We start from the raw sequence: 27,693 nt of genomic DNA on the forward strand, positions 1-27,693 counted from the left end.
AGTATTTCTCTATAAACATTTGTCAACAATACAACTGCTACACGTCATATTATTTCTGCTTCCCCATCTTCTTCTCTGGCACACAGGCAGGATGTAATCACAGCTAACAAGGAACATGCTCCTGTTGCCTACGAATGTTAATCAGCGAAATCATGTAACCACTAAGGCCATTCAGATGATAAATTAGCAATCACAAACTCCGGCTTTCCCTGCTTGTCTGATAGTCTTTTAGACCCAGCACATTGGTCTTATCGGAGGCAGCTCATACACACTGATGCTATCTTTATAGGTATGAAAATGAATTAAATTATACTTGTATAGGATTTCCATTTTCAAGGACAGGATATTTAAAAGTCTATTTGCTCTTTGTATATTAATATTTTGAGGTATCACACCTATAATCCGAGACAGTAGACAAAAACACAAAATGACAGTTAACTAATTCAATTTTGAGTGTGCAGTGTGATTTAAAATCAGATCCATTTCACAACTCCTTCAGAGACTGATATGTAAATAAATAAAGCTATAGTAGCTAGATATGTACACATTTAGCTAGTGCTGGGCAATGATTAATTTTTTTTACTGTAATTAATTGCATTGCTATACATACAATTAAATAATGAATTTAAAAGTAGTGTATTCCACACTTTTATTTTCGAAAGGACTGCAAATTGAACAAAAATGCAGTAACATCTGGTTTACAAACACTTTAAACAAAGTGCTTTTTAACAGCTGTCTTCCTTTTACACAGTAGCAGTTAAAATATTTCTGGTTCAACTCAACCTAAACATTTATGTAAATCAAAGCTATTTGCCACTGCAAGGGCATTAACATTGTATCTGGTTTGTTATAGAAACACAAGTTACCCTCAGAGTCCACAGCAACGCTCATAACATTAAAACAGGAACCTTCCCAGGGACAGCAAGTTAACATTTATACATCTGCATTCTTATTTTTTGTGAACAGGTACCAGTAGAAGCATTTTCTTTCATCAAGGAGCAGCATAAACAGTCTATGTGTCAGGGACTATAGCCCCGGTGGATGGGTCGCCCGCTAGTGATGCAGGTTGAGGCTCATATGTGCCGCCATTCATTGCAATCCTAAGAACGTTTCTCAGACCCACATCTTCCACAATACAGTCTATAGCTAACTACTTGGCTGCAGCATTTCTTAGCTTATCTTGCTTTAGTTTATCTAACCACACCCGGCATCCAACAAGTCTGCCAAAACCTCCCTCCACTGTTAGTTTGGGTGAGACATGATGAAGCCCATCCCAAGTACTGATCAACATCCAGCCCTCCTGTGACCCATAGATTTCCGTATGTGTATTTAGAGCCAGTAAGCAACAGCCTTTCACAATAATAAATTTTTTCTTTTAAAAACTGTGTTAACGCGCAATAAAATAATTGTCAGCCTCTGTTTAGTAAGTTGCACTGTATGCTTAAACTACATTTATTTTCATGCTCTGACGGTAATTGCACACTTGAATTAATACATATTAACATTACACAAGCTGCTAAGAAGCTGTATGATGGTCAACTGTAATTTTCAATCTAAATATGGCACTGAAACTCTCCAGGTGATCGTGCTGCACAGGTCCAAGTCTTAGCATGATCACTGACCTTTGTCAACTAAAGTGAAGAACAGATGGACAGAAAAACTGTGAGTTGCACGTTTGCATCTGTTATTACAAGCCAAAACAAATCAGCAGAACTAAACATGTATACACCATCACTGCGTCAACTTTGCATCTGACAACTCGCTTAACATGCTAATTCTAAATCAGACAGCCATTAAAAACAAAGTGAAAAACACACCAAATAAAGAAAAAAAAACTCTCAGTCAACAAAAAAAGACCTAATCCCATCACCTCCCCCTCTAGTGCCAGTCACTGCCTCACAGCCATGCAGTCTCAGAGCCATGTATCAGAGCCACGGGGTTTGGAAAGTCGCCATCATCCTTTTGTCTAATTAAATCTGTTTTATGAGTAAAGAGCAGGAGCTCCTAGCAGAGAGCTGTGGGAGAGGCTGCTCCACACGATTACCCTGCTGTGAGCTGGATTACCAGACCTTCACAATGACAGCGTCAGAAAAGTTTGACACTCAGGTGTGCTGCTTTAAGCTCGATTCTCAGCTTTATAAAGAACTGCCAAGTTCACATTTACAAAGCGAAGAAATACTCTGCCTTTATGCAACTCCTTGAGAAGAGAACCCACATCAGCCAGAGTTTACCTTCAAACTTTACGTTTTTACCTACTATTTTTTTATTACTGAAATGTGCTTACTGGTATTCAAATCCTAAATATACATTTGGCACATTTCTTGCTTTATCACTGACAAGGGGAATAAATATTGATACTACAAGGACACTCAGAGAGCTCTACTGAAGCCAACAGTCCACTCTTCTTTGATATGCATTTCCACAAGCCAAACCAGATCCGCACTCAAATTAAATGCCTTCTTGCTTTGCTCACGCTCCAACTCTCCACCAAGTTTCATGAAAGTTGGCTCTGTAATTTTTGTGTAATCCTGCTAAAAGACAAACATTTGGGAAAACATAACCTCCCTGGCTCGGATAACTATCAGTGCTGGATATGACGAGTGTGGATCATCAAAGACATTGCAAATCCAACATAAACACCTTCATGTCCAAACTCCTATCAAACTGCGCCAAACAGAAAAGAGCTGCCACTCTTACATTTCCACACAAATGAATCATTCCCGTAATGCAAATACAATCCCATATCTTCTTATGAGACAGCTGTCACCAGGTAGCCAAGTAGTGCTGAAATTTACATTTTAAGATTGCTGGATCGCCCTTGGACTGTGGACTACATTACTTTTTCTCAGCCTCTCTTCAGTGCTCTCCTGCTGTTGCTACTGAGCTGGTAAGGTTCATATCGATTTTCTGGCAGATGCCTTTGGCACAAGCAGTTGCCTGCTAATATACTTGGCTTTCAGCATCCCCCACAGAGCAGGACTCCTCATGAATCAAGCCCTCTGATAATAGAAAATGTTGACCTACTAATCTGTAATAAGCCGAGTGCTTCATTCTAAAGACAAGGAAATACACCCCATGCTTTTTCCAGTCTAACAAGTGGTGCATCAGCAAACTTCTCCTTGACTGCAGGATGCAGTAGGTTGAAGACTGGCATAGAGCAGCTAGGGTGAGGGCGTGGCAATAAATAGAAGGCAAATACACTTAAATACACTTTCTCACAAATACACTTATTTGTGAGAAAGAAAGCGAGAGACTAGGCGGTTCAATAACAGAATCAAACCTCTTGAGGGAGGTCCTCTCCCTTTTTATCTGACAGAAAATCACAACGTGTTTTAAAATAGCAACTCCTTTCCAGAGAAATCATTTCAGTTTGAAGTTGACACCCATAGAAACGTGATGTGAAACATCAAACACACTCCATTCGGTCAAAAGGAAATAAAGGAATACAATATTCTGCATTAAAATATGCAAGAGCACTGGCAAAGAACAAATATGAAGACAGATTTTAATGTTGACCCTGATGTAGCACTGATTTAAGAATGTCTCAAAGCAGCATCAAGGAGAAGTCTACTCAGTTCCAGCATGGTTAGCCTCAATGTGCTCTCACAGAAACTGGCATAAAAGAGCAGAGATGCAGCAGGTAGGCTGTGCTCAGTCTCTCCTCAGTGTGACTATTTTTAACACTATCACTAGGTGCACCAGGGGGTGTCTCCTTCTTATTATGGGACCAAAGGTTGTCTGGTCTACAGCTGAAAAAATCTTGTACATAGATTTTTTTATTCCACGTTTCTTGAATTTACAAGAGAAGCATCATGTCTGAACTGAAAAATGTCTTAGACATGTTGGCACCTAGAAGTAACTGACGTCAGATTAGCGGTGTTTTTTATTAGTAAACACAATTACACTGATACGGACATACAAATGAAATGAACAACTGATTTGTAAAACTGATCTGCCAATTTCTTTTATCTTTTCCCTCATATACAAAACAAATGTTCCCATCCACAATACAATTTGCTTATCAGTCAACTTAGTTTATTAGTGTGCCTCATTTCTGTTGCATAAAGTTAAGTAGAGCTGCAGCTAAGAATTTGTAAAGCAAGTTCAGCCTCTTTGATGTTTTGATTATGTTTGTCAGGTGACAAAGTGGCCATTGAGGCCGAGGTTGTTCACTTTGCAGCTCCAGAAATGTCACTCATAGAATCTGGAGTTCTTAAAGCCACACAGCAACAGCTAAATATGTGTCATTTGTTTGAAATATATCCATTGTTTTCCATAGAAAACACTCAAAACTTCCCATCCTGAGTCATGAAAGGCTTGAGTCTTTGTTGAGTCTTGAGTTACGACAGTTTAGGGTTATAATAAATACCTAGAACGTCCCATCAGTCAGTTACAACAAAGGAGGCATCTTCTTTACGAATTAAAATGAAGTCCAGTTGCCCTCTACTGCAACACATACAATGATAGAGAATCTATACAGACTCTCTGTTGGGCCTGTATATCAGAGGTAATGCATCCCCTATTTTATTTCTCAGAATCTTATTATTTGTAATTTTACCAGGGGATATTCATGTCTTTTTGTTTTTTAAAATTAAATCTTTTTAATATATAACATTGCAAACAACACAGGTCCAAAAGGCCAGACGTGCTATAGACACTGCAGTTCCAGGAGATTCTTCATGTAAAGATTTGCAATAATTCTGTGCTCAGTTTCTATAACATGAATATATGTAAGACATGAGAAGACATTTAACTCAATTTGGGGTCATATTGTACTGAAACTGCAGACATCTGATCTAGTCGTTTAAATGTCGCCAAAGAAAGTTTCTGATTTATATACAATTATTTTTCAGACCTTTAAAAATAAAGGTTTTTTTGGGGAGGGGGGGGTTAAAGTAACTGGACTGACATTCATCAAATTAAAAAAAAGAAAGACAAATGTCATATTTACTTTCACATAAAACATCCTTTGCACTCAACGATTGCCTGAAGACTTTGACTCATAGACGTCATGCTTACTTTGTTTCATGCCTAGTGCTGCTTTCCTAGGCCGTCAGTGCAGCCACATTAAACTCATGCTTGTTGTGCAGTTTCTATGTCTTTTATTTGGTGCTCAGCAAGTAGACTGTCTACTCAGTAAGACTGAGATCAGGTGACTGAGACCGGTGAAAGATATTCCACGTCTGCACCCTGAAAAGCTCTTTGAGAGCTTCATCCTACTGAATGATTGGATGTTGCCCATTGGGTTATAATGTGTTTGGCTGAATCTGAATGCTCATGTGAACCACCACATTAATCATGTTGCTTCCATTAGCAGTGAGATCATCAGTTTAAATGGTAGCCATACATGCCCAAGCCATAACAGAAACACCACAATGTTTGACGGATGAGGCAGTGTGCATTTGGTCTGTACTTTCTCTCTCAACATTGTTTCAGTAAGTTTTTTCTGTTTCATCAGTTTATAAAATCTGTTCCACAACTCAAAGTTTTAGTGGAGACTACCCTGTGGTTCTTCTCCTGAAGTCTCTTGATTGTTAGCAAAAACACCATTTTTGCCCCAATCCAGGAGCGCACTCTTGACCTGCTGTGCAATCATGATTTTTTATTTTTTTTTTTTTACCACACAAATAATTTCTGGTTTTCCAGGTCAGTTACCATTTTGTAGTTCTCCTATGAGCACCTGTGCTTTTAGACTTTGGTCAGTGGCTGATTTTGTAGAATTAACTTCATTTGATGCTTCTCTTTTTCACTCTCATTATTTTCTCCTTTACTTCTACTGTCACACCTTTACACCAAATATTGACAGACAACTCTACCTCAACCTAAATAGCACCTTTCACTGTGTATGCACAGTTGCCTGAGAAATATCCTGAAATGTTAAGTAGCCACCTTAAACCTTTAGAATTTGGGAACTATGCACTGAAGGGCTGCATCTCCCATACAGCTCATACTATATTGATGTAAATCTACTCAAATTAAAGCTTAGACTTGCCATTTTTATGTTGTGATCTGAAATAGTACAGACAAGATAAATAATAATAATGATAATGTGAGGGCTTTGTACCAGAAAAGCAAACAAAAAGATATTTTTATCCCAGGATATAGCCACCTGCTAACATAAAAATTGCTGAGGAATTATCATTCATACTGTCTTGTCTGTCACACACAAAGCTTTAGCTGGCAAAGCATGACACACGTGTGCCCTACTTATCAGACAACAGTCACTCCCAGGCTTTTGATGGCATCAGCTGAAGCAGAACAGGCAAAGGGAAAAATGGATATACTTGCAGCTAGCACTCACTTTGCCCAAAGCCACTTCCTTTTCTTATAAACCTTACAAGTCCTTTTCATATTTTAAAAGGAGGCATTTCTGTCATCCTCCTGAAAAAGCCTCAGCCTCCTTGGATAAAGCAGGTCATAGGACATCAGTGAGTATGACGGCACATCCAATCCAGCTGAGCTGAGGCCAGGCTATTCCTGTTTTCCTCACCAATTAAGAGCAATGAATCTATGTTGTACCCACAGTGGTAACCATTTATGCTTATCCCTTCCCCCATCCGACCTCTTCTACCCTTAAGCTCTTTCCCATCTCTGGTGTCAACAAAAATGCAAGAAGTGTCAATTACATAAGTGGCACATCTCTGTCAGTGTCATTTTTTTCCTTATTAATGTGCCATGTGCACTGAGCGTTTGGTAATCTATTTCTGGGACATTAAACTAAAGGCAGAAATAAAGAAAGGAGAAAAATAATGCTCACAGTCTCTGCAGAGATTAGTTTGTTGCTTACTGGCAGTCTACAAGAGCATTGTTCCAATACAAACAACTGTTAGCTAAAAATACAGCCAGAAACTAAATCACATTATTTCCTTCAAATGTATCTGTTACATATTTAGGTGTTGACAAGACTTTTTTTTTTTACTGTAAGGAATTACCTGTTGAGCAAAACCCACAGGAGATTGCAAAAAGACAACAAACAAACAAGCAAACAAAAAAAAAACACACAGAGTGATGTGGAGAAGGAAGCATTATTGCACCTAATATACTGTAGGCTATTCAACCATAGCCTGCATGTGTGTGTAGATTACAGTGCAGGTACACATATGTGTTATTGCCACCCCCATAAAATGAAGGGGAAATTGTTGAATTGCATTCAGCCGCTGATCTGAGACGGCAGATGGCCGGAAAGGAAATGTCTGTTGTTCTAATGTTCTGCACCGTGTTGTGTTGGACTTAATCCGTTTCACCTCTACTTATTGGCATATCATAGGGCTTTGCCATCTCAAATCTCTCACGGGGATGGAGATTCCCCAGTCCCTGGTCTCCCATGGCAGCAGATCCCATCTCACTAATGCTGTTGCACAACCCTCAATCACTTTAATACGTTTCCACTGCTGCTGGTCTGCTGATGCACTGTTCTCATGGGCGTTATGTCATAACTCTGCCCTCGCCAGTGGAGAGATAGCCACAACAGTCAGTCGCCACACAGCCTGTGTTTTGATATGGTTTTACATTTGAGATCTCTCAAAGCATGTCATTAATTCGAAGATTAACATAGATTAAATGAAATGCATGCAGACAACTGTTCAAAGTCTGAAAACCAACTTAATGAGGCTGTCCTTGTATTTTATCTGGTGTGGCACCTTCATCTAGTATTCCACCGCACTTGTAATTCACATTCCTTTTCAAGAAAATCAAACAACTGAGCAGAATTCAGCCTCCTGTGTGTTCTATTTTCAGTAGGAATAAAGGGCTTTGTGACAGTCAGCCTGCTAGTTTTTCTCCCTTTACACAGCATAAAAATATTCCACAGAGTAAAAAGACAAAAAAGCATAAAAAATTGATTGTGCAGTTTCCACACTCAAACCCAAAACACGGTGCGCTCGACTGCACAAAAAATACCAACAAACAACAAGTGTAAAAACAAGTGTAGTAACTTACTAAAAAATGAAATTATATTTAGCTATTTATTTAACTTTTATTTAACCATGTAAGTTAGTGCTTTTGAGTGCATAAGAACTAACATAAAAATTCCCGATCTTGAATACTACTGTCATTCAGAGGCCCACATGGCAAGGGCAAACAGAGAGAGCTCTTATATTACAGAACATACAATATTACTTTTGACAGATGCCAGCAGTACTGTCACTGAACATGTTCACATTTCTCAAAATGAAGATGACATTAGTGCTAAACAAAAACAGTGAGAAGCATCTGAGAAGACCCAAAGTCCTTAAAAAGGAGGGTTTTTTTTCTAGGCGCATTACCAGGTCACTGTACTTAATTCCATAATATTTATATCTTCAGTCCATTATATCTCTATTTGTATTATTGAGATGATTTGTTTAATATGCTATCTGTGTTGTGTATCTGATGACAGTGTCTGTTTTATGTGTTTTGCTACTTTTGCTTTAGATGTAATACAATGTCAATCTCCCAAAACTTAATTCTGGATGATGCTGAAACACGTGCATAACAATGAAGTGTCCCGCTACCCTGTCGTTGTGAAGAGCCTCTACTCATGTTTGGCTGCCTGAACTGAATACTGATAACTGGTGGACAAATAACAGCAGTCATAATAATTGCTCTTGTCAGTTGAACACAAGCCAGCTTAATTTACAAAATGGCAGACTTTCAGCAGAAAATCACAACAGAGAAATTTCAGGACTAAACTTTCAGAAAAATGTCATTTATTGCACTTACCGCTCCTGTATGAGGCATGGGGTTAAATCCACAAAGATTGCAGACGGTGTTCTTGCATTCAGTACAGGTGTTGTAATTGGGAGGATCCTTGGAGCCCACATTAAGTTCGACCTTACACAGTGGACAGGTGGACAGACTTGCTTTAGGGGCAACCTTGGTGACCTCCGTGGGTTTTGGAGGCTCAGGTGGAGCTTTCTCTGCTTTGACCTGCGCTGCTGGAATAGGCTTGGCCGGCTGAGGTGGCTCTGATTTCTGTGTGGCAGGTGGTTTGGTATCCTTTGCAGGGGCCATCTTGGGAGAAACTGGAGGCGTAGTTTTAGGTGTGGTTGTCGTGGACATCTTACGGGGAGTTGGGGGAGTAGTTTTAGATTCATCCTGGACAGCGGAGGTTATCAAAGTGGATGCAGAGCTTAAGAAAGATGATCCAAAGCCAAACATCTTTCCTGTCACTGACTCTGCAGACTTTACAGCAGTAGGTGGTGTTTTAGGAGCACCAAAGCCAAAGAAGCCTCCTGACTCCTGTTTGGTAGGCTGAGCTGGTGGTGGTGCAGATTTTGCAGGAGGGGTCGCAGATTTAGGGGGCTGTTGTGCAATCTTGCCAGCTTCTGGTTTTACTTCTGGTTTTGTAGTTTGTGGAGGTTTTCCTACCGGTATCTGCTGGCCAGCCTTGTCCTGGGCTTGTCTTTGTTGAGTCCCTAAAATCTCTTGTGTCTTTTGCACAATGCCTTGCTGTGGTTTGTCTGTCTTTTGGACCACAGTTGGCACTGGAGCCTCAGCTTTGGGGGCTTCTTTCTTGGGTAGTGTTGTTTGAGTGGCCTCTTTTTGCACTTCTGTATGTTCTGTAGGCTTTTCCTTCTGGACTAATACCGGCGTCTCCTTCTGAGGCGCAGAAACCTTGCTTGGCGAGGGCTGTGGTTTCACTACAGCAGGCCCAGTGGGTTCAGATGCTCCTAGGGCTCTCTGCATTTGGCAGTTCAGACAAAGCCATTCCTTTACCTGAAACAAGAGCAATGGAATGCATAAATCATTCCTGAATAAAACATTGCAGTGTTTTAACAAACAAATGAAGAAGAAATTACTTTGCAGGACAATTTCAGAATGATTTCAACAATAATATTGCAGAATTCAGAGGTTATGCAGCCACTTCAAGCATCTTAGTATCACATGCTATATTCACAGATTATGATTTTGTATCTATAATAATCCAGGCTATCGTAAAAAAAAAAAAAAAAAAAAAGACAGAAAATTTTATAATTGATGAGAAAGACTTATCATTGTGTAAAGAGACAAAAGTTTGCTTTAGAAGCAGGTTAAATGCATTTGATAATTATAATAACACATTTTTTTTCAAAATGATCAACAATATTCAATCTGTAAAATGCTCATTTAAACTTATAACTAAATAAATGCAGAAATTCAATTAAAAGCAGTCAACTTAAAGCAAAAGTAACATCTGTGGGCCCAATAATTTACCTCTGACACATTTGGCATTGGATTAAAGCCACACTGGTTGCAGACAGTAGTTTTGCATTCCGTGCAGGTGTTATAGTTGGGTAGATCCTTGGAACCCAGGTTGAGTTCGACTTTACACAGCGGACAGGTGGACTGATCTGCCTTTGAAGCACCTTGGGTGTCGGCTGGTGCCTTGGGCAGCTCTGATGGAGCTTTGTCCACTTTGGCTTGTACTGTCGAAGGAGTCTTAGCCTGCTGTGGTTTCTCTGGTTTCTTCTCTTCAGTTTTCTGGACGGCAGGCGACTTGGTGTCCTTTGGAGGTACTGTTTTAGGAGAGGCTGGAGGTGTAGTTTTAGGAGAGACGCTGGCTGTGGACATCTTACGAGGAGTTGGTGGTGTTTTCGATTCATCCTGGACAGCTGAAGTTATTAATGTGGATGCAGAGCTTAAGAACGATGACCCAAAGCCAAACACCTTTCCTGTCACTGACTCTGCAGACTTTGCTGCAGTAGGTGGTGTTTTAGGAGCACCGAAACCAAAGAAGCCTCCTGACTCCTGTTTTGCAGGCTGAGCTGGTGGTGGTGCAGTTTTAGCAGGAGATGTCCCAGCTTTTGGAGGCTGCTGTGTGGGTGGTTTTCCAGTGTCTGGTTGTGGTGGAGCGGCAGGCTTGGAAGTAGTCTGAACTTTTGGAGTCTGTTGCTGGGGTGCTCCAGGCTGTTTGGGCTTCTCTGCAGAAGGTTTCTGTGGAGCCGGAGAAACATCAGTCTTTGTGATAGTGGATGGAACTGTTTTATCAGGCAATGGAGCAGCTGCTGGAGTAACTTTATTTGTTGGTGCAGTAACTTTCGTGGCGTCAGTTTCTTTGGCTGTGGCAATTTCAGCAAGCGCAGTTTTGGGTGCACTTGGTTTAGGAATGTCTTCCTGAGTAGCAGACACTGGGGTTTCTTTCTTCTCTGTGGTGACAGGAACCTCTTTGCTTGGCGAAGGCTGTGGTTTTATCATGGGGAGGCCTGGAGGTTCAGAAGCTCCAAGTGCTCTCTGCATCTGGCAGTTGAGACACAGCCATTCCTTTGCCTGAAAATCAGAAACAAGAACAAGTGAGTGGGTCAAGAGTCATTAATTATAACCTCTCATAACCGTATTTCAATCAGCTGATCTAATTAAGTACTTTGAATAACTGGAGGAAATTACCAGTCTTCCAATTAATTAAAAGGCTACAAGAAGAAAAAATACAAATAAACTAATTTTCTATCATTACAAATAAAATGCTTACAAAATAAACCTGTTAGTAAAAATCTAATTAATTTACAACATTGTATTTTGGCCTAAAAACTAAACACGGAACATTTATGTATTTATTTGTCATTTAATTACCTCTGTTACATTTGGCATGGGACTAAATCCACACTTGCTGCAGACAGTGGTTTTGCACTCAGTGCAAGTGTTGTAGTTTGGAGGATTTTTGAAGTCCATGTTAAGTTCCACCTTACAGAGTGGACAAGTAGATTGACCCACTTTTGGAGCAGCTTGGGAACCTTCTGTTTCTGCAGGCTCTACTGGAGCTTTGTCCACTTTAGTCAGTCCTGATGGAGCAGCCTTAGCCTCCTGAGTTTGGTCCGGGATTTTTTCCACTTCTGGTTTCTGAGCAGTTTGTGGCTTGACCTCCTTTGCTGTAGTTACCTTTGGAGAAGCAGGGGGGCTGGGCTTTGGAGAAATCTGCAGTTCTGACTTTCTGTCAGAGACTGGTGGGGCAGACATTTTGCGAGACCTTGGTGGTGTGCGAGACTCATCCTGAACTGCAGATGTTATCAAATTTGAGGCTGAGCTGAAGATTGATGAACCAAATCCCATCATCTTCCCAGTCACCGCTTCAGTTGTTATTGAAGCGGAACGCTGAGATTTAGGACTACCAAAGCTAAAGAAACTTCCTGATTCTTGTTTTTCTGGCTGTGTTGCTGGTGGACCAGTTTTGGCAAGTGATGTTTCAACTAGCTGTGGCTCTTTGGCTTGTTGGGGCTGTACTTCATCAGATGATTTAACAGCTGTTTTCTGAACTGTTTCAGCTTTGTCCTCGGTCTTTTGTGGTACTGCTTTAGTTTGAGAAACATTTGGTTGAGTGAGATCCTTTTTCTTTTCAATTGAAGTTTCAATATCAGTGATGACAGGAAGAGCTTGAGCAGGCAGTGGTGCACTTGGATCTGAAACTTTAGTCCCAGTCTCTTTGCTTGGAGGTGCAGTGCTGGTTGGAACCTCCTTGGCAGGAGGCTCACTGGGTTTCTCCTCTTTTGTTGTGGCTGAAGCAGGAGCTGGAGGGCCTTTTGCCGGTGGTGTGGTGGTGGTTAATGGTTGTGTTGTGTCTGTTTTCTTTTGTGGTGCGCCTGGTGCTGGACTGTCCTTCTGAGTTTTGTCTTTAACTTCGGCTTTTTGTGCAGTGGCATCTTTTTGGGCAGGTGCAGGCACTTTGTTGGGTGATGCTTGAGGTTTCATCAGTGGAGGCTGTACTGATTCTGCTGCTTTGAGGGCCCTTTGCATCTGACAAGTCAGACACAACCACTCCTTCGTCTGAAAGGAAAACGATATTGCATTGAGTTAGTGTGCTTATAAAACATTGAAAACTAAATAACATGAAGGCATACCACAGCACAACAAACACCAGTATGTGTGTGTTTCCATTCAAAGTACACTACACTATCCACTTTTAAACTGACACAATACACTTTGTATGTTTTAAGTTAAACAGCAGAGAAGTGCAAATATTAAAAACAGTGAAATACATTTCATTAATGTTTACATCTTGAGTAATTCTTATTTACCTCTGACTCATTTGGCATCGTATTAAATCCACACTGGTTACAGACGGTGTTCTTGCATTCAGTGCACATATTGTAGTTAGGCGGATCCTTGGACCCCATGTTGAGCTCAGCCTTACAGAGCGTACAGCTGGACTGGCCTGGTTTCAGAGTGACTCCTGCAGCCTTTGGAGGCTCTGATGGAGCTTTTTCTACCTTGGCCTGCACCTGTGGAGATGCCTTGGTCTGCTGGGGTTGTTCTGGCTTCTTCTTCTCCTGAGCAGCAGGGGATTTAATCTCTTTTGCAGGGGACAACTTAGGAGAAACTGGTGGAGTGGTTTTAGGCTGGTCCTGAACAGTGGAGGTAATCAAAGTTGATGCAGAACTGAAAATGGAAGAACCAAAGCCAAACATTTTTCCAGTCACGGACTCTGCCGGCTTTTCAGCTTCGGGCTGAGCTTTACCACCGCCAAAACCAAAGAAGCCTCCTGACTCTTTCTGTGTCGTTGCTGTGGCACTGCTATGCTTACGTTCAGCTTGTCTTGGCTGCTCTGGTGATTTGCTAGGACCTGTTGTTTTCTGGGGCTCTTGTGGTATTTTCTGAGAAGGAACTGGGCTGGCCTTTTTCTGAACCTCCGGCTTGTCAGTAGCATCAGATTTAGCAGGCTGCGCTGTTACAGAGAGTTTCCTCTGAGGTGACTGCGGTGTTGATGATTGTTTCTTTTCAGGTTCAGCTGGGCTGCTAATGTCTTTCTTTTGGGGTTTTGCAGGTGTCTGAGCATTGACAGAAGTGACTTCTGGTGGCTGTGCTGCTCCAAGAGCCCGCTGCATCTGGCAAGTGAGACACAACCACTCCTTCGCCTAAAAGAGAAAGAGAAATTATAAACTGTTAGATGATCTGTGAATAATGTCATTTTTAATTTATTCAACTAATTACTACGCTCTTTTTCATTTTTATTCCCAAAGCTTTTATACATATAAACATATAGTGTATATAGTGTTTCATTATTTAATATTCCTAGAAAACAACAAAGACACATATTTTGAATTCAATAAAAAGCCAACAAGAGACATTTTCAAAAAAGCAAGTGTGATGTAAATCTATACAATCTATCAATAGTACATTGAGAATGCAGTAATTTATTTATTTATTTATTTATATTTCCTCTGAACTTACCCCCGTTTCATTTGGCATCGGGTTAAATCCACACTGGTTGCAGACAGTGTTCTTGCATTCAGTGCATGTGTTGTAGTTTGGTAGATCCTTGGAACCTATGTTGAGCTTGACCTTGCAGAGTGGACAGGTAGACTGGTCTGGTTTGACAGCTTCTTGCGAAACTGCTGAAGGCTTTGGAGGTTCTGATGGGGCTTTGTCCACTTTGGCTTGTACCGGTGGAGGTGTCTTGGTTGGCTGGGTTGGCTCTGCTTTCTTCTGCTGCTCCGACTTCTGGAGAGCAGGAGACTTGATCTCACCTGCTTTTGGCTGTACTGATGTTGGACCCTTTGCTTGCTGAGGTTGCTCTGGTTTCTTGTCTTCTTCTGGTTTCTTGACAGCAGGAGATTTGGGGTCCTTTGCAGGAGACATCTTGGGAGAAACTGGCGGCGTGGTCTTCGGCTGGTCCTGAACAGCTGAGGTTATCAAAGTGGATGCAGAGCTGAAAATGGAAGAGCCAAAGCCAAACATTTTTCCAGTCACCGAGTCTGCCGGCTTTGCAGCGTCAGGTTGAGGTTTAGGACCACCAAAGCCAAAGAACCCTCCTGTCTCTTGTTGTGATCCTGTACTGGCATTACTCTGCTTACGCCCAGCTTGGCTTGCTTGATCTGGCAGTTTCTCTGGAGCTGTTATCTGTTTTTCTTGTGACATTTTACGATCAGACGCTGGGCTGGCCTGCTTCAGTGGTGCAGGAGCAGGTTCAGATTTGCCTGACCCCGCTGAAGCTGTTGATTGTTTTCTCTGTGGAGAAACTGGTTCTGAAGTCTCTTTCTTTTGTACTGCAAGGTCTGGACTGGGTTTCTTTTGAGGAGAAGTTGGTTTGGGAGAATCCTGTAACTGGACTCCAGCAGGTGAAGGAACTTTATTGGGTGAGGTTTGGGGCTTCAGTGTGGGAGGTCCAAGGGACTCAGCAGCTCCAACTGCTCTTTTCATCTGACAGTCAAGACATAGCCATTCTTTCACCTGAAACCACAGTAGACACGTGGTTATGGGTTGCATTAAAATGTGAAATTGCACTAATTCAGAAGAGCTTATGAAAGGATCCTCAAAACTCCACTACAAGGCAATTGGGTTATAGAAAAAAAGATCACAGATTACTGCTCAATAAAGAGTCATAACTTTTTCAGTATGTGGAACTAAATGGAGCGCAGAAGAAAAGCAATTTATTCTATCATACATTTGTCGAATTTTTGTACTTACCTCTCCTATGGGCATGGGGTTAAATCCGCACTGGTTACAGACAACAGCCTTACACTCAGTGCAGGTGTTGTAGTTGGGAGGTTGCTTGGAGCCGATGTTAAGCTCAACTTTACACAGCGGACAGGTAGTCTGACCTGCAGCAGGAGCCGTTTGTGAGACTGTTGCTGCTTTTGGTGACGGTGCTGGAGCTTTGTCCTCTTTGACCTGTTTTGACTCATCTAGTTTCTTCTCCTGCTCTGGCTTCTGAGCAAGTCTTTTGGGCGACATTTTTGGAGAAACCGTTGGTGTGCTTTTTGGAGAAATCTTGGGCACAGCAGACATTTTGGGAGAGACCTGCGCTGGTGCAGACATCTTACGGGAGCCCGGAGGTGTCATCCGTGATTCATCCTGGACAGCAGATGATATCAGGTTGGATGCTGAGCTGAAAATGGAGGACCCAAAGCCAAACACCTTTCCACTGACTGATTCTGTTGTTTTTGAAGCATCAGGGCCTGCTTTAGGACCTGTCAATACAGATTTCATTCCTGACTCTGGCTGTTTGTCTGTGTCAGCCTTCGTCGGTTTCAGTGCATTTTCACTTGTCTGGTCAGAAAGTTTCTGAGAACCTGGTGCCCCCAGGATATCCACAGGAGTTTTCCTACCAGGAGCTGGACTAGTTTTTGTTTCAGTGTCTGGACCTTTAGCAGCAGGTGCAACCTTAGTTGCAGGTGTTGCTGCTGCTGCTGCTGCTGCAGGCGGTGTCTTCTGAGGAGAACCTGGTGTGGAACTCCCCTTCTTTTCCACTTGGTTTGGAGCTGTGATTTTCTGCTGTACAGCAGAAGGAGCGATTTTGTTAGCTCCAGTGTTCGGTTTCATAGGAGGTCCCGTGAGTTCAGATGCACTAAGCGCTCTCTGCATTTGACAGTTCAGGCATAACCATTCTTTAACCTGAAAAAAGACAATATGATAAATTAAAATAAGAACATTTTCAATACCTGGATGAAATAATTGCAGTAGCATGCAGGATAAAAATATGCAGTTCACAGTGTATTCCTGTCCAAATATGGAGTTTCAAATGTTACTTTTACCCTTTATAAATTACTATTTTACTGTATTTTCAAAGTAAACTGGAAAATTATGTCATTTTTGCTATTATTACCTCTGACACATTTGGCATTGGATTGAATCCACATTGGTTGCAGACAGTGTTCTGGCATTCAGTACATTTATTGTAGTTTGGAGGTTCCTTGGAGCCAAAGTTGAGCTGGACCTTACAGAGCGGACAGGTAGATTGCCCTGCCTTAGGAACAACTGGTGAAGCTGCTGCATCCTTTTTGGGCTCTGATGGGCCTTTTTCTACTTTGGCTTGTGGCAATGGAGAGGTCTTGGGCTGTTGAACTTGTTCTGGTTTCTTTTCCTGCTCAGGTTTCTGAACAGGAGGTGATTTGCTTGCCTTTGCAGCAGGCATCTTGGGAGAAACTGGTGGTGTCGTTTTGGATTCATCTTGGACAGCTGAGTTTATTAAAGTGGATGCAGAACTGAAGATTGAGGAACCAAAGCCAAACATTTTTCCACCTATAGATTCAGCAGGTTTGGCAGCATCAGGTTGAGGTTTGGGACCACCAAATCCAAAGAACCCCCCAGATTCCTCTTGTGTAGTCGATGTAATGCTACTCTTTTTAACTCCAGTTTGATTTGGTTTGGCCTGGTCTGGTGGTTTCTGAGGACCCATCTTCTGGCCTTGCTGTGGAGTTTTCTGACCAGGTGTTGGGCTGACCTGTTTCTGACTTTCAGGTCCCTTCACAGCTTCAGTCTTTGCTGACTGTTCTGCTTGTTTTTGTGGTTTCCTGACAGGAGAGCCTGATGGAGAGCCCTCCTTTACTTTAGACTCAGCAGGCGCTGGAATGTCTTTCTTTGGAGGGGTGTCCAATGGGGGAGTGTCCTTCTTTGGTGCACTGGTAGGTGCACTGACTTTATTTGGTGAAGCCTGTAGTTTCATCATGGGAGTTCCTGGAGGTTCAGATGCTCCTAGTGCTCTCTGCATCTGACAGTTGAGACATAGCCACTCCTTCACCTATAAGAGAGCAAAAGGAAAACAAGTAAAATTTAGTAAAAAAAATGAATAAGACTTAATGTCACAATCACTGTTCAGATCATTTATTCTGTGATCTATAATTCTCTGTTGTCTTACCTCCTTAACATTTGGCATGGGGTTAAATCCACATTGGTTACAGACAGTGTTTTTGCACTCAGTACAGGTGTTGTAGTTGGGAGGATCTTTAGAGCCCACGTTGAGTTCCAGTTTACAGAGAGGACAGGTAGACTGGCCTGCCTTGGAAACAACTGGCGAAGCTGATGCTTTCTTTAGAGGTTCTGATTGAGGTTTGTCTGCTTTTGGTTGTACTGATGGTGAACCCTTTGCTTGCTGCGGTTGCTCCGGTTTCTTCTCCTGTTCTTGTTTCTTGAGAGTTTGAGATTTGGGGTCTTTTGCTGGAGACATCTTGGGAGAAACAGGTGGTGTAATTTTTGACTCATCTTGAACAGCTGAAGTCATCAAAGTGGATGCAGAGCTGAAGATGGAGGATCCAAATCCAAACATTTTCCCAGTCACTGACTCTGCAGGCTTTGCAGCTTCGGGCTGAGTTTTACCTCCACCAAAACCAAAGAAGCCTCCCGACTCCCGCTGTGGTGGTGCAGTGGCATTTCCCTGCTTCTGTGCAGTTTGACTTTTATGGACTGGCTGTTGAGGACCTGTCTTCTGGCTCTCCTGAGGTTTTGTCTGACCTGGAGCTGGGCTGCCCTGTTTATGACTGTCCGGTGCTTCAGCCTTGGCTGGTTGTGCTGCTGGTGTTGATCCCTTTTTCTGAGGAGACCCTGGTGAAGAAGTCTTTTGGGGTGCAGGCTGTGCTGGAGGCGTCTTCTTAAATGAATTAACTGAAGATGGGTCTCTCTGAGGTTCAATTCCTGCAGCAGCTCGTTTCACCTGGCAGTTTAAGCAAAGCCACTCATTTCCCTGTAAAAAAAAACAAAACACAAAAATAAATTAAACAAGTACTACTTTGAATTTTAGAAAATGACAACAAAAAGAAAAAAAAGAAAATGCAAATTAGAGAAGCTAGGAAATTAGGTGTCACATTCTGAACATAAAAACACCCACGCACACATTATGAATGATGGGATGCTGTGGGCAAACTCTGTAGGGGGCTGCAACGTTTTAGATAAAGACGGGACTAGGTTGCTTCAACAATTGCAACTGATAATGCACATGTAATTTTCGTCAGCTGCATGATGTGAGAAACACATCAACCAGCAAAACTATTGTTGATAGCTTGTATTTACCACATCTATTTAGAAAAAAATACCGAAGATTTTGGTATTTAACTAAACACATTCAAGTTTTTTTTTAACCAACTAATATTTTCCTAACAGTGCAAAAGTATGCTTATGAAAAAGCAAACACTCTCTACTTGTTTAAGTCAAAAATGGAAAGCCGAGTGACAATAATGACAGTATTTCAGCTGTTTAGACTATATATGTTAAAACACTCCCATTTCCATGTGCTTCCAAAATTCACATAAAGTTCTTTTCATTCAGTTTTTTTGTCCACTGTTTTAAGCATTAGTTTAAGTAGTATCACGTGACTAAGTAGCCTTGAACTCTTCTTGGCAAAGTAGATACTAACTGTGTATTGAATTACAGAGTCACGTGTCAAGTCTTTTGTGCATCAGGTAGCCAGGTTCATTTGCCATGTATTTGGTATTCCCTACAAGACAATACCCACAAGGTGTGTATGTCTGTGATGCTGCATCGAGCTTTTAAAGCTTGTGAGTCTTTGACTAATGTCCAGCAACAGTGTCTAATACAATGTCAACATATGAGTTAATCAACAGTTTTTAAAGCATCATGGAGCAATTCTCTACAAATTCTGTATGTGGGATGGCAGTAGAGGCGATGTTATTGCAAAAAAGTAATAGTGTTTTTTTTTTGTTTTTTTTACTCTGAAGAGCTGTATGAATAAAGGGAAAAGGAGAGACACCACAGGTGTTTCAAACTGCTTTGTATGAGTGTAAGCCCAAGCCTGTGGGGTCTGACACATTTACTTTTTGTTGTGACTTGCTGTCAGAGGTTTGGACATTATGACAGAACTTCACAGAAATACAAAGACAACTTAGATCTGGATTCACTTTCTATATGTCTGTCCTAATTTACTTTCTATCGTATTTAATACAGTTTGATGGCAACGATAATAATTAAACATGCCTCTTATAAATTGGACTTCAACTCTATAATCTGAAAATGATTGCTGCCATGTCATCCATTCATTCATGTATACAAATTCTACCATTTGAGGACAGCTTTCCAAATAAAGAGATTACTTAAGCAACCTCTGAACATCAAAAAGGAATTGAACAGCTTTCACAGGAGTTTTCCTAGCAGGGGCTGGTTCTTTAAGAACGTCATTTAAAAGTACCAAGAGCATGCTACAGTTCTGTCTTTAAGTATTAAACACTTTTGAGACACGAGGCAGTAATGTAACAACTCAGAACAGTTTCTACAAAAGTCATCCAAAAAAGAAAAGCAATTTAAGCCCAAGACTATTAAATTATATAGTGATGCGTTTAACTTTTAGAGAATTAAATTCCCCAAATGTTTCTACTCCCTTTTCTTTAAATCCTCATTCATTCATTCTTGAGTTCATTCAATAAATTCCACGTCTTACCTCTTTAACGTTTGGCATGGGGTTAAATCCACATTGATTACAGACAGTGCTTTTGCAGTCAGTGCAGCTGTTGTAGTTGGGAGGATCCTTTGAGCCCACGTTGAGCACCATCTTGCAGATTGGACAAGTGGACTTGTCTGCTTTAGGAATGCCCTGGGGGGCTGCTGCTGCCTTTGGAGTCTCTGATTTTTCCACTTTCCCCTGCCCTGCTGGTTGAGCCTTTGCCTGCTGAGGTTGCTGCTGTTTCTTATCTTGCTCTGACTTTGGAGCAGAAGTTGGTTTGGTGTCTTTTGCAGGCTGCATTTTAGGAGAAACCGGAGGTGTGGTTTTAGGCTCATCCTGAACAGCTGAAGCTATCAAAGTCGATGCAGAGCTGAAAATAGAGGAACCAAAACCAAACATCTTCCCAGTCACTGACTCTTCGGGCTTTGCAGCTTCAGTTTTAGCACCACCGAAGCCAAATAAACCTCCCGACTCCTGCTGGGGAGCTGGGGTGGCACTGCTTTGCTTGCGTCCAGGTTGACCAGAAGGTTTTGGAGACCCTAATGCTTTCTGGGTCTCAGGTGTCATTTTCTGAACAGTTGCTGGGCTGGCTTGTTTTTGACTTTCAGGTCCTTTAGCAGCTTCACCCTTGGCTGGCACTTTTGTTGATGTAGATTGCAATCTCTGAGGTGAACCTGGCGCTGACGTTTCTTTTTTGACAGGTGCAGCGGGAGACGGTGTCTGATTTGATGTGGGCTTTTTCATGGGAGGTCCCGGTGGTTCCGAAGTTCCTTGAGCTCTCTTTATTTGGCAGGTAAGACAAAGCCACTCCCGTCCCTATGTAGAAAATACAGACACATGCACTGTGACAAAGATAGATGCACATAGGCAAAGTGTGCACATAATGCACAAATATGCAAGAAAATGATCTATATGTAGTTTCTAAAATTAGATAAGGTGCACCACGAATCATTTTTAGAACTTGTAAAATTTAATAATTGTTAATGGCAACCACACTATTTTAGCCATACTGATGTCATTTAAATCATTGCTAATATGATATTAACGACAACCTGAGAAAGTTTTCAAACATTTATGCAACGATTGCACTGTGTGGTGCAGTCAATTTGAATCCGAAATGCAAGAATGCCTCATGTTGAAGTAATTCTCACAAGGTAAGACTGAAATAATCTGTCTGCACTGAGCAGGAATTCAAATAACTAACAGTATATTCTTTACTATACATGTTGCAAACATGAATTAAATACACACTTGGTTGATCATAGGAAAATCATGTGGAAATGCGAAAGAAACTATGCAAAAGCAAAAACTGAGGCTACTTACATCAGAGTCTGGCGGGCTGAATCCACACAAGCTGCAGACTTCAGTTTTACACTGTGTACAGTTTTTATAGTTTGGTGGATCCTTGGTATGCACATTAAGTTCTGTTGTGTTGCACACTGGACAGAGAGACTTAGCTCCTGCTTTAGGCTGAGATCTGTTTGTTGCCGGTGATGAAGACCCAGGGGTGCCAGGGCCCTTCGTGCCTTGCTGCTGGGGTGTAGTCCTGCCGCCTTTCTGCTGTCCAGGTTTTGGTGACCCCTGCTGTTGCTGCCCCATTTCAGTCCCAACCTTTGTAGACCTTTGCACCTCAGTTTTTGCCGGTTGCTGCTGCTGTGCACCAGTCTTAGCAGGGCCTTGTTGTTGCATCTTTGTCTTAGGTGGAACCTGTTGCTGTGATGATGCCTTCGGAGATTCTGGTTGTGCTCCACTCTTAGATGGAACCTGTTGTTTTGCTTCCGGCTTAGGTGAACCTTGCTGCTGTGGGCCCTTAGGTTGGTTTTTTGGGGGCTCTCCTTTAAGCTGGGCTGCAGGCTGTGTCCCCGGATTCGAAGCAGCTTGTTGCCCAGCGGGTTTGTTTGAAGGTCCAGTCTGTCCATTCCCCTGCAGCTGCGGTGATCCTTGCTTAGGAACAGTCTGGCTCTTTTGCATAGGGGTGCCCTGGCCTGGTTTTGGGGGGCCCTGATTTTGCTGAGGGTCTTTGCCAGGGCTTACTCCTGGCTGCTGTTCTCTAGCTGGTTTCACCCCCTGCTGGGGTGGTGGCTTTTTATTCCCCTCGCCCTCATCTCCAAATAAACCAAACTTATTCACAGCAGAGGACACAGCATTGAGGGGGTTGGCCCCACTGAGGAATTTTGAGGAGAACATTGCTGGGTCTTCTTCCTCTTCCTCCTCCTCCTCCTCCTCCTCCTCTTCCTCCTCGCCCTCCTCCTCGCAGGAGCTGGAATCTACAGGACTGTCGGAGTCAGAGCAGGAGCTGTCTCCTCTTTGTCCTGGCTCCCCTGCAGAGGCCTGAGAGGGGGCTGGGGCCGGGCCTGTGGAGAGGGCATCTACAGCCCCACTGCTGCTGCTGCTGCTGCTGCTCCCTGGGCTCTCCTCTGGCTCAGCATCTACATCAGACTTCCTAAATACATGACAAACAGAGAGAGAGAGAGTGAGAAAGAGAAAGTGTGAGACACGAGGGAGGGATAATGAAAGCGAGCGTGAGAATTTCTGAACCACATACACATACAATACTGTCTAAGCCTGCTTGATAAACAAAATAAATATAGCACACTTAAGCGTGATGGATATAGGAAAAAGGGATGCGGGGGAAATATATCACCCATCCATTATTCACTCTCCAGGGTGTGTTTTTTGATCCCCGCTATGCATATTGTAATCAAGTTATCTCCTTTAACTCAACTTAGGAGTCCATCAGTGCGGTCTCATGTAGAGCCGTGCATCTGAATCTGTAAATAACACCTCTTTTCAGCAGAGGAATTTACATTTGAATACACTGTACATGTGAAGAAATTGCCGGTGTGACACACTAGTGCTTGATAAATAAAATTCACTTTAATCCAGGATGAAACCATCATCATTTGCTTCGCAGTCGTCGCCTCTACACAGAGATCCATTAAGGATTCAGCCTCACTTTGATTTACTCCGCAGCCACTGTTGCTTTCAGGACCACGGACAGGGTCAGAGCCGCTCTGCTGATCACAGCCCACAAATCTCAGAGATCCCTTTCATCGAGAAACAGCCTGAGAATCACACCAATGTGCAACACAGGAGGCGGACAGCTGCTAGAAAAGCCATTCAACCGATCACTCAAAGGTGGACTCACACCTTCCGATGGTCGTTTTTCCACAACAGTGAGAGAATTCTCCCGTCTTGAGCCAAATGGCACCGATTGTGGCGCGGTGACAAATCTCATGCAGGACGTGTTTTTACAGCAGCAAGGCGAGTAAACAGAGGAAAATCTAGCGCTCTCTCTGGAGAAACTGCAGGCACATCCGGGTAGGGGCCCGTCAAATAATGCATGGGAAGTGAATACTTTCTTCTTTTCTTTGTACTAAAGCACCGTCAAGGGCAGTACAGGTCTGTGATGAGCAAGTGTGTCTGTTAATAGGCGTTTACAAGCCGGATTTAACGTTTACTATGCTCTGCCCACGAGCAGCGATGCTTCACCCATAAGGCGGTGGAGCCACACAGCGTTTTTATCGTAGCCAAATGGAAAAAGCATGCAGAACGCACGACCAATCGAAACCGAACAACACGCTGCTCTGCGTAAAGGTGATCACAGCTCTAAGGGTGAGTGTAGGAAAAGAGAAACATTCCAAAAAGCACATTATCACCTATTTCTGTGCCCTTGACCAGGCGCCTGTGCAGATTTTTTGGAATAAACTTGTATAATATTCGAGATTAAAAAATATTCTAAGCCAGCCCAAAATGGTGAAGCAACCCAGCAAAAGCCCTGTCATCGTTGTAATTTCCCGAAATACCATCTGTTATCCGCTCCGTGTCCCCCAGCTCATCTCCTCCCATCCCGCAGCCGAGCATCCTTCACCCTCCACGGTCACAATGTCAAACACCGAGGCGCCTTATTCCGGTGACAGTGAGAGAGACTGTACCTTCGTCAGCAGCCGGGTTGTGTCCCCATCCTCCCCCAAAAACCTGCGCGGATTTCCCCCCTCCCCTAAGTCCGTGTCTGTCTGTCTGATCGCCGAGGGATGGAGGGCACAGGGCAGCAGATAGAGAGCGATCAGCATCCACTCCGCCTCCCGCTCCAGTGCGCAGGCGCAGCCTCTGACAGGTGATCACAATATATATCACGCACGGAAATTGAAATTAAAGGGGACAGGCGATTTATTTCCCCCGGAGTCACGTGTGATCGGCGCCGAGGACCTGAAGATTTACCCTCACGCGTGATGCCGCCGCACATCTTCTCGGTGGCCGCTGACATATTTAAATGTCACCGTGGTGATCATGAGGAGCGGAGAGGGGATAATATGATCATAGCTCTGAGTGGCCTCAGACGCTTCCAAGCCACTCTGAATCTCATTTCACACTATTTTACTGACAAATATATTGTACACGTGCTTCTCCTGATTTATAATATAAAAATGGATGTACATTAATGCATGTGTAGATTGGTGTTAGACTTTTGAATCTCGTCTTTTCATGTAGTTTACTCCCCCAATTGAGGCCAGATGCATGTATCCACGTGTGTGCTCAGTGGCATGCCAGGACATCACTGAGGAAGTGAGCTGGCCACGTGTCTCCATTCTCTTTACCAGACATTTGTCCATCTGATTCAATGAAAAATACAATTCTTGTTTTTTGTCTAACATGATCCAGCCCTGTCTGAGTCCCAGCGCACAGAATGACACAACTATATAAGAGTGGGACTTTTTGTGACATAGTTGACAGGTATCATAGTTGACATTTTTGTTGTTTTCAGGCCTAAAATCAACATGACCGCCTAAAACCAAACACCACATGGTATTTTTAAGGAAGGATTCTTCTAAATATTATATATGCAATTGAGTGAAATTGAAATTGAAATTTATTTATAAAGAAACTGTAGTAGCCCTGTTGACATGCCATAAATCCACACTAGACTCCCACACTACTTTATATTAAATAACTCAGAAAGCCTTGGAGTCTTTCCAGTCTTTTCTTCAGGAGGAAATGACATCATGTGGAGCAGGTCATGTGATCTGGAATTAACACACTTCCTTGAGGGGTGGTTTTGTAATGTCAAGAACCCACTCAGTTTCCTAAAGACGGGTGGGATGTGGTCATGGCAAATTGCAGAAATCTGTTTCTGTTCATTTTACAAGTGGGTAACTTAGTTGAAAGTTACTTCTCGGACGCAGATACAATTTGTTATTTTCCATATAAAATTTAACATATTGCCAAAAAGGAAATATCTGTCATGGTTATCTCAACTTAATAAAAAGAACATGCTTTTTTATTTTGGTTCAGCTAATTAGAAGGTAGTTGTTACTGAATTCACATGGTTATTTAGTTGACATTTTAGTGATATCTGGTCATTTTTTATTAATAAGTGATTCTTTCCATAATAAATAATTATGGAATTTGTGAAGACCTGATCATAATGAACATAAAAAAACATTATTTTTTTTACTTTTAACAAAAATGTATGCAAGATATATTCTATGGACTTCAAAAGTTACTCAATTATATATTGACCTAATTTCTAATCCCAAAATGACCAAAGATGACTTTTCGTATTCCTCATTTTCTCTGAATTTAGCACCATCCATATAAACTTGCTTCCAGACATGCTTCACAATATATAACCCCCACACAGCTTCTAGTTTGGAACTTCAATCGGTGTATTTGAAAAGCAAACATCTAAGCTATACACTTTCCACAGATAATACGTTTTATTTAGCTTAAAAAAATGTTTTGATCTGTAGAAGCATTGCATTTAGCTTAACAAAAATGCATTTTGCACCACATGCCTTTCCTTAAAACACATCTCAGTATTTTTCTCTGGACCTGAATTAAAGGTTGCCAGTTCCGTTTCAGTTTTGTGAGCACCCACAGGCACAAAGCAGGTCTCCAATCTCTGTAACCTCTTTCTTCTTCTTGCACAGACCTTATTTTGGCATTTCTCCCACAAGAGTTTATTTTACAGAGCAGATGTGATGTGAAAAGACACTGTGGGTAATCTTATCCTGTGCTGCTGTCACAGTGATAAAACGTGCTGTTTTTTTTTTCCTTTTTTCTTCCACTTCAAGCCAGATGTATACCATGATCCTTGAAAGGCATCTTGAGAGAATTTAAGATTGCATTCAAAATATCTCACCCTATAAATGCAGAAAATTACACCTTTGAGGTATTAAAATATTGTTTTTTTCTTCCTGGTGAACTGCTCTACAGAATACAGTCGAGGAGAATGCACCACAAAATGAATAGTCCATTCTCCCATTAAAAAGAAAATTCAGGGAAGGATTTTGTCTATCCTTTTTCATCAGTCACGTCCTCACGCTCACATGCAATTTTACACACAGCATACAGTAGATCAGTTCCTATTCAGTATGTGGTGAGCGTGAGTGAGATGTGTGGGTTGGACAGAGAGCAAGTGTTGTGTGGGCGTGTGGAAGAGTTACGTCATGCGTGATGTGTGAGCAGCAGACTCGCTATCTCTCTTCAGAAAGTGCCAGATTTGGCTTCGAAGCAGACACACACACACACACACACACATGCACACACACATACACATACACACACAGCAAATCTTCCTCAGCACAATCTCCATCTGCGCGTATAGGCTGTAACTTCGCTGTGGACTCTCACATGGGCCGGAAATCCATTAAGTAATCTCAGACTGCTTATATCTACTTCGTCCTCACAATCTGCTACTTAGAAATCTTTTCGGTTTGCATAATAAGTGATTATCCTCTTCCTGTTTTTGTGTAGCATGAGAACAGAACCTGCGACAATATAGACTAATGCCCTCACGTGTCACGACTTCACTAAGTTGTCGTGGGTGATCGCGAAGAGGACTGTCCATCCTGAGAAGAACGTGTGACTGTGATTGTTTGGCTTGCTATTTACCATCAATGTTTTTCTGTTTACATCCTGAACCACATGGGAGTTGTGTTTGTCAGTCAATACTATTATGTAAGATTTTAAGACAGCCGGCAATCACCAGATGTGGTACCATCATGTTTTTTTCTTTTTTTCTTTTGATCTGTCCCTGCTTGTCAGTTTATATAGAAAAACCACAACCTCCTCTGTCACCATCCTTTTTTTTCTTCCTCTCCCACGTATTCCCTGCTACAGGCATACCAGCCTTAAATTCTACGCTCACACAGTTGAAGCATCACATACTTTAACTCATTTGTATACAAGCGAACCTCAAAATGAGTTTTGTGCTCTCGTGCGTATTGAGGAGTGAAAAGATTTCAAGCTGCTCGTGGGGAGCAGTTTGAAAAGTGTGCATATTAAAACATGTTTTGCCTGCGGGTTCCTTTGTCTGGCTTCACCACATGTGTGAAGAGTAAATTCGCATAAGGGACTGAGAACTCCTTTCAAAGCCCTTTTTAAAAATATACATAAAATTTCATTCCATTCAAGCACAAACCTGAAGAAGTGACAGAGATTTCACACACCTCTGTCCTAATAGAGGCAAAAAAGCCTAAATGAATTTATATTTTTTTCACACTTCTCCCTTCAAGTCACATGATTTTTCCAAGAAACATATATAGTCCTGCACCAAGTCTCAATATCCAGAAAAAAAATAGGGCTAGCATTTCATGAATATTAATGTTGAATAACAAAGAATGCTACCTGCTGAA

General features: G+C 42.0%; 1 protein-coding gene across 2 annotated transcripts in view; it reads right to left on the reverse strand.

Annotated features, from left to right (window-relative positions):
* Positions 1–24,169, reverse strand: part of LOC110949721 (mucin-5AC-like) — a 28,803-nt gene extending 4,634 nt beyond the window's left edge. Inside the window, exons 1-11 of one of the 2 annotated variants that reach the window (XM_051952788.1) lie at positions 23,992–24,169; positions 21,380–22,499; positions 20,054–20,872; positions 17,525–18,346; positions 16,493–17,407; positions 15,355–16,281; positions 14,119–15,117; positions 12,966–13,802; positions 11,527–12,714; positions 10,174–11,226; positions 8,701–9,696 (exon numbers count right to left, since the gene is read on the reverse strand). In XM_051952788.1, coding sequence (XP_051808748.1) covers positions 8,701–9,696; positions 10,174–11,226; positions 11,527–12,714; positions 12,966–13,802; positions 14,119–15,117; positions 15,355–16,281; positions 16,493–17,407; positions 17,525–18,346; positions 20,054–20,872; positions 21,380–22,243 — 9,420 coding nt within the window. In that variant the 5' untranslated portion in view covers positions 22,244–22,499; positions 23,992–24,169. The other variant, XM_051952789.1, reaches the window with a different exon arrangement.
* Positions 24,170–27,693: the final 3,524 nt, after the last annotated feature.

The sequence above is a fragment of the Acanthochromis polyacanthus genome, chromosome 8 (genome assembly GCF_021347895.1).
Source record: "Acanthochromis polyacanthus isolate Apoly-LR-REF ecotype Palm Island chromosome 8, KAUST_Apoly_ChrSc, whole genome shotgun sequence".
In the NCBI taxonomy this organism is placed as follows: Eukaryota; Metazoa; Chordata; class Actinopteri; family Pomacentridae; genus Acanthochromis; species Acanthochromis polyacanthus.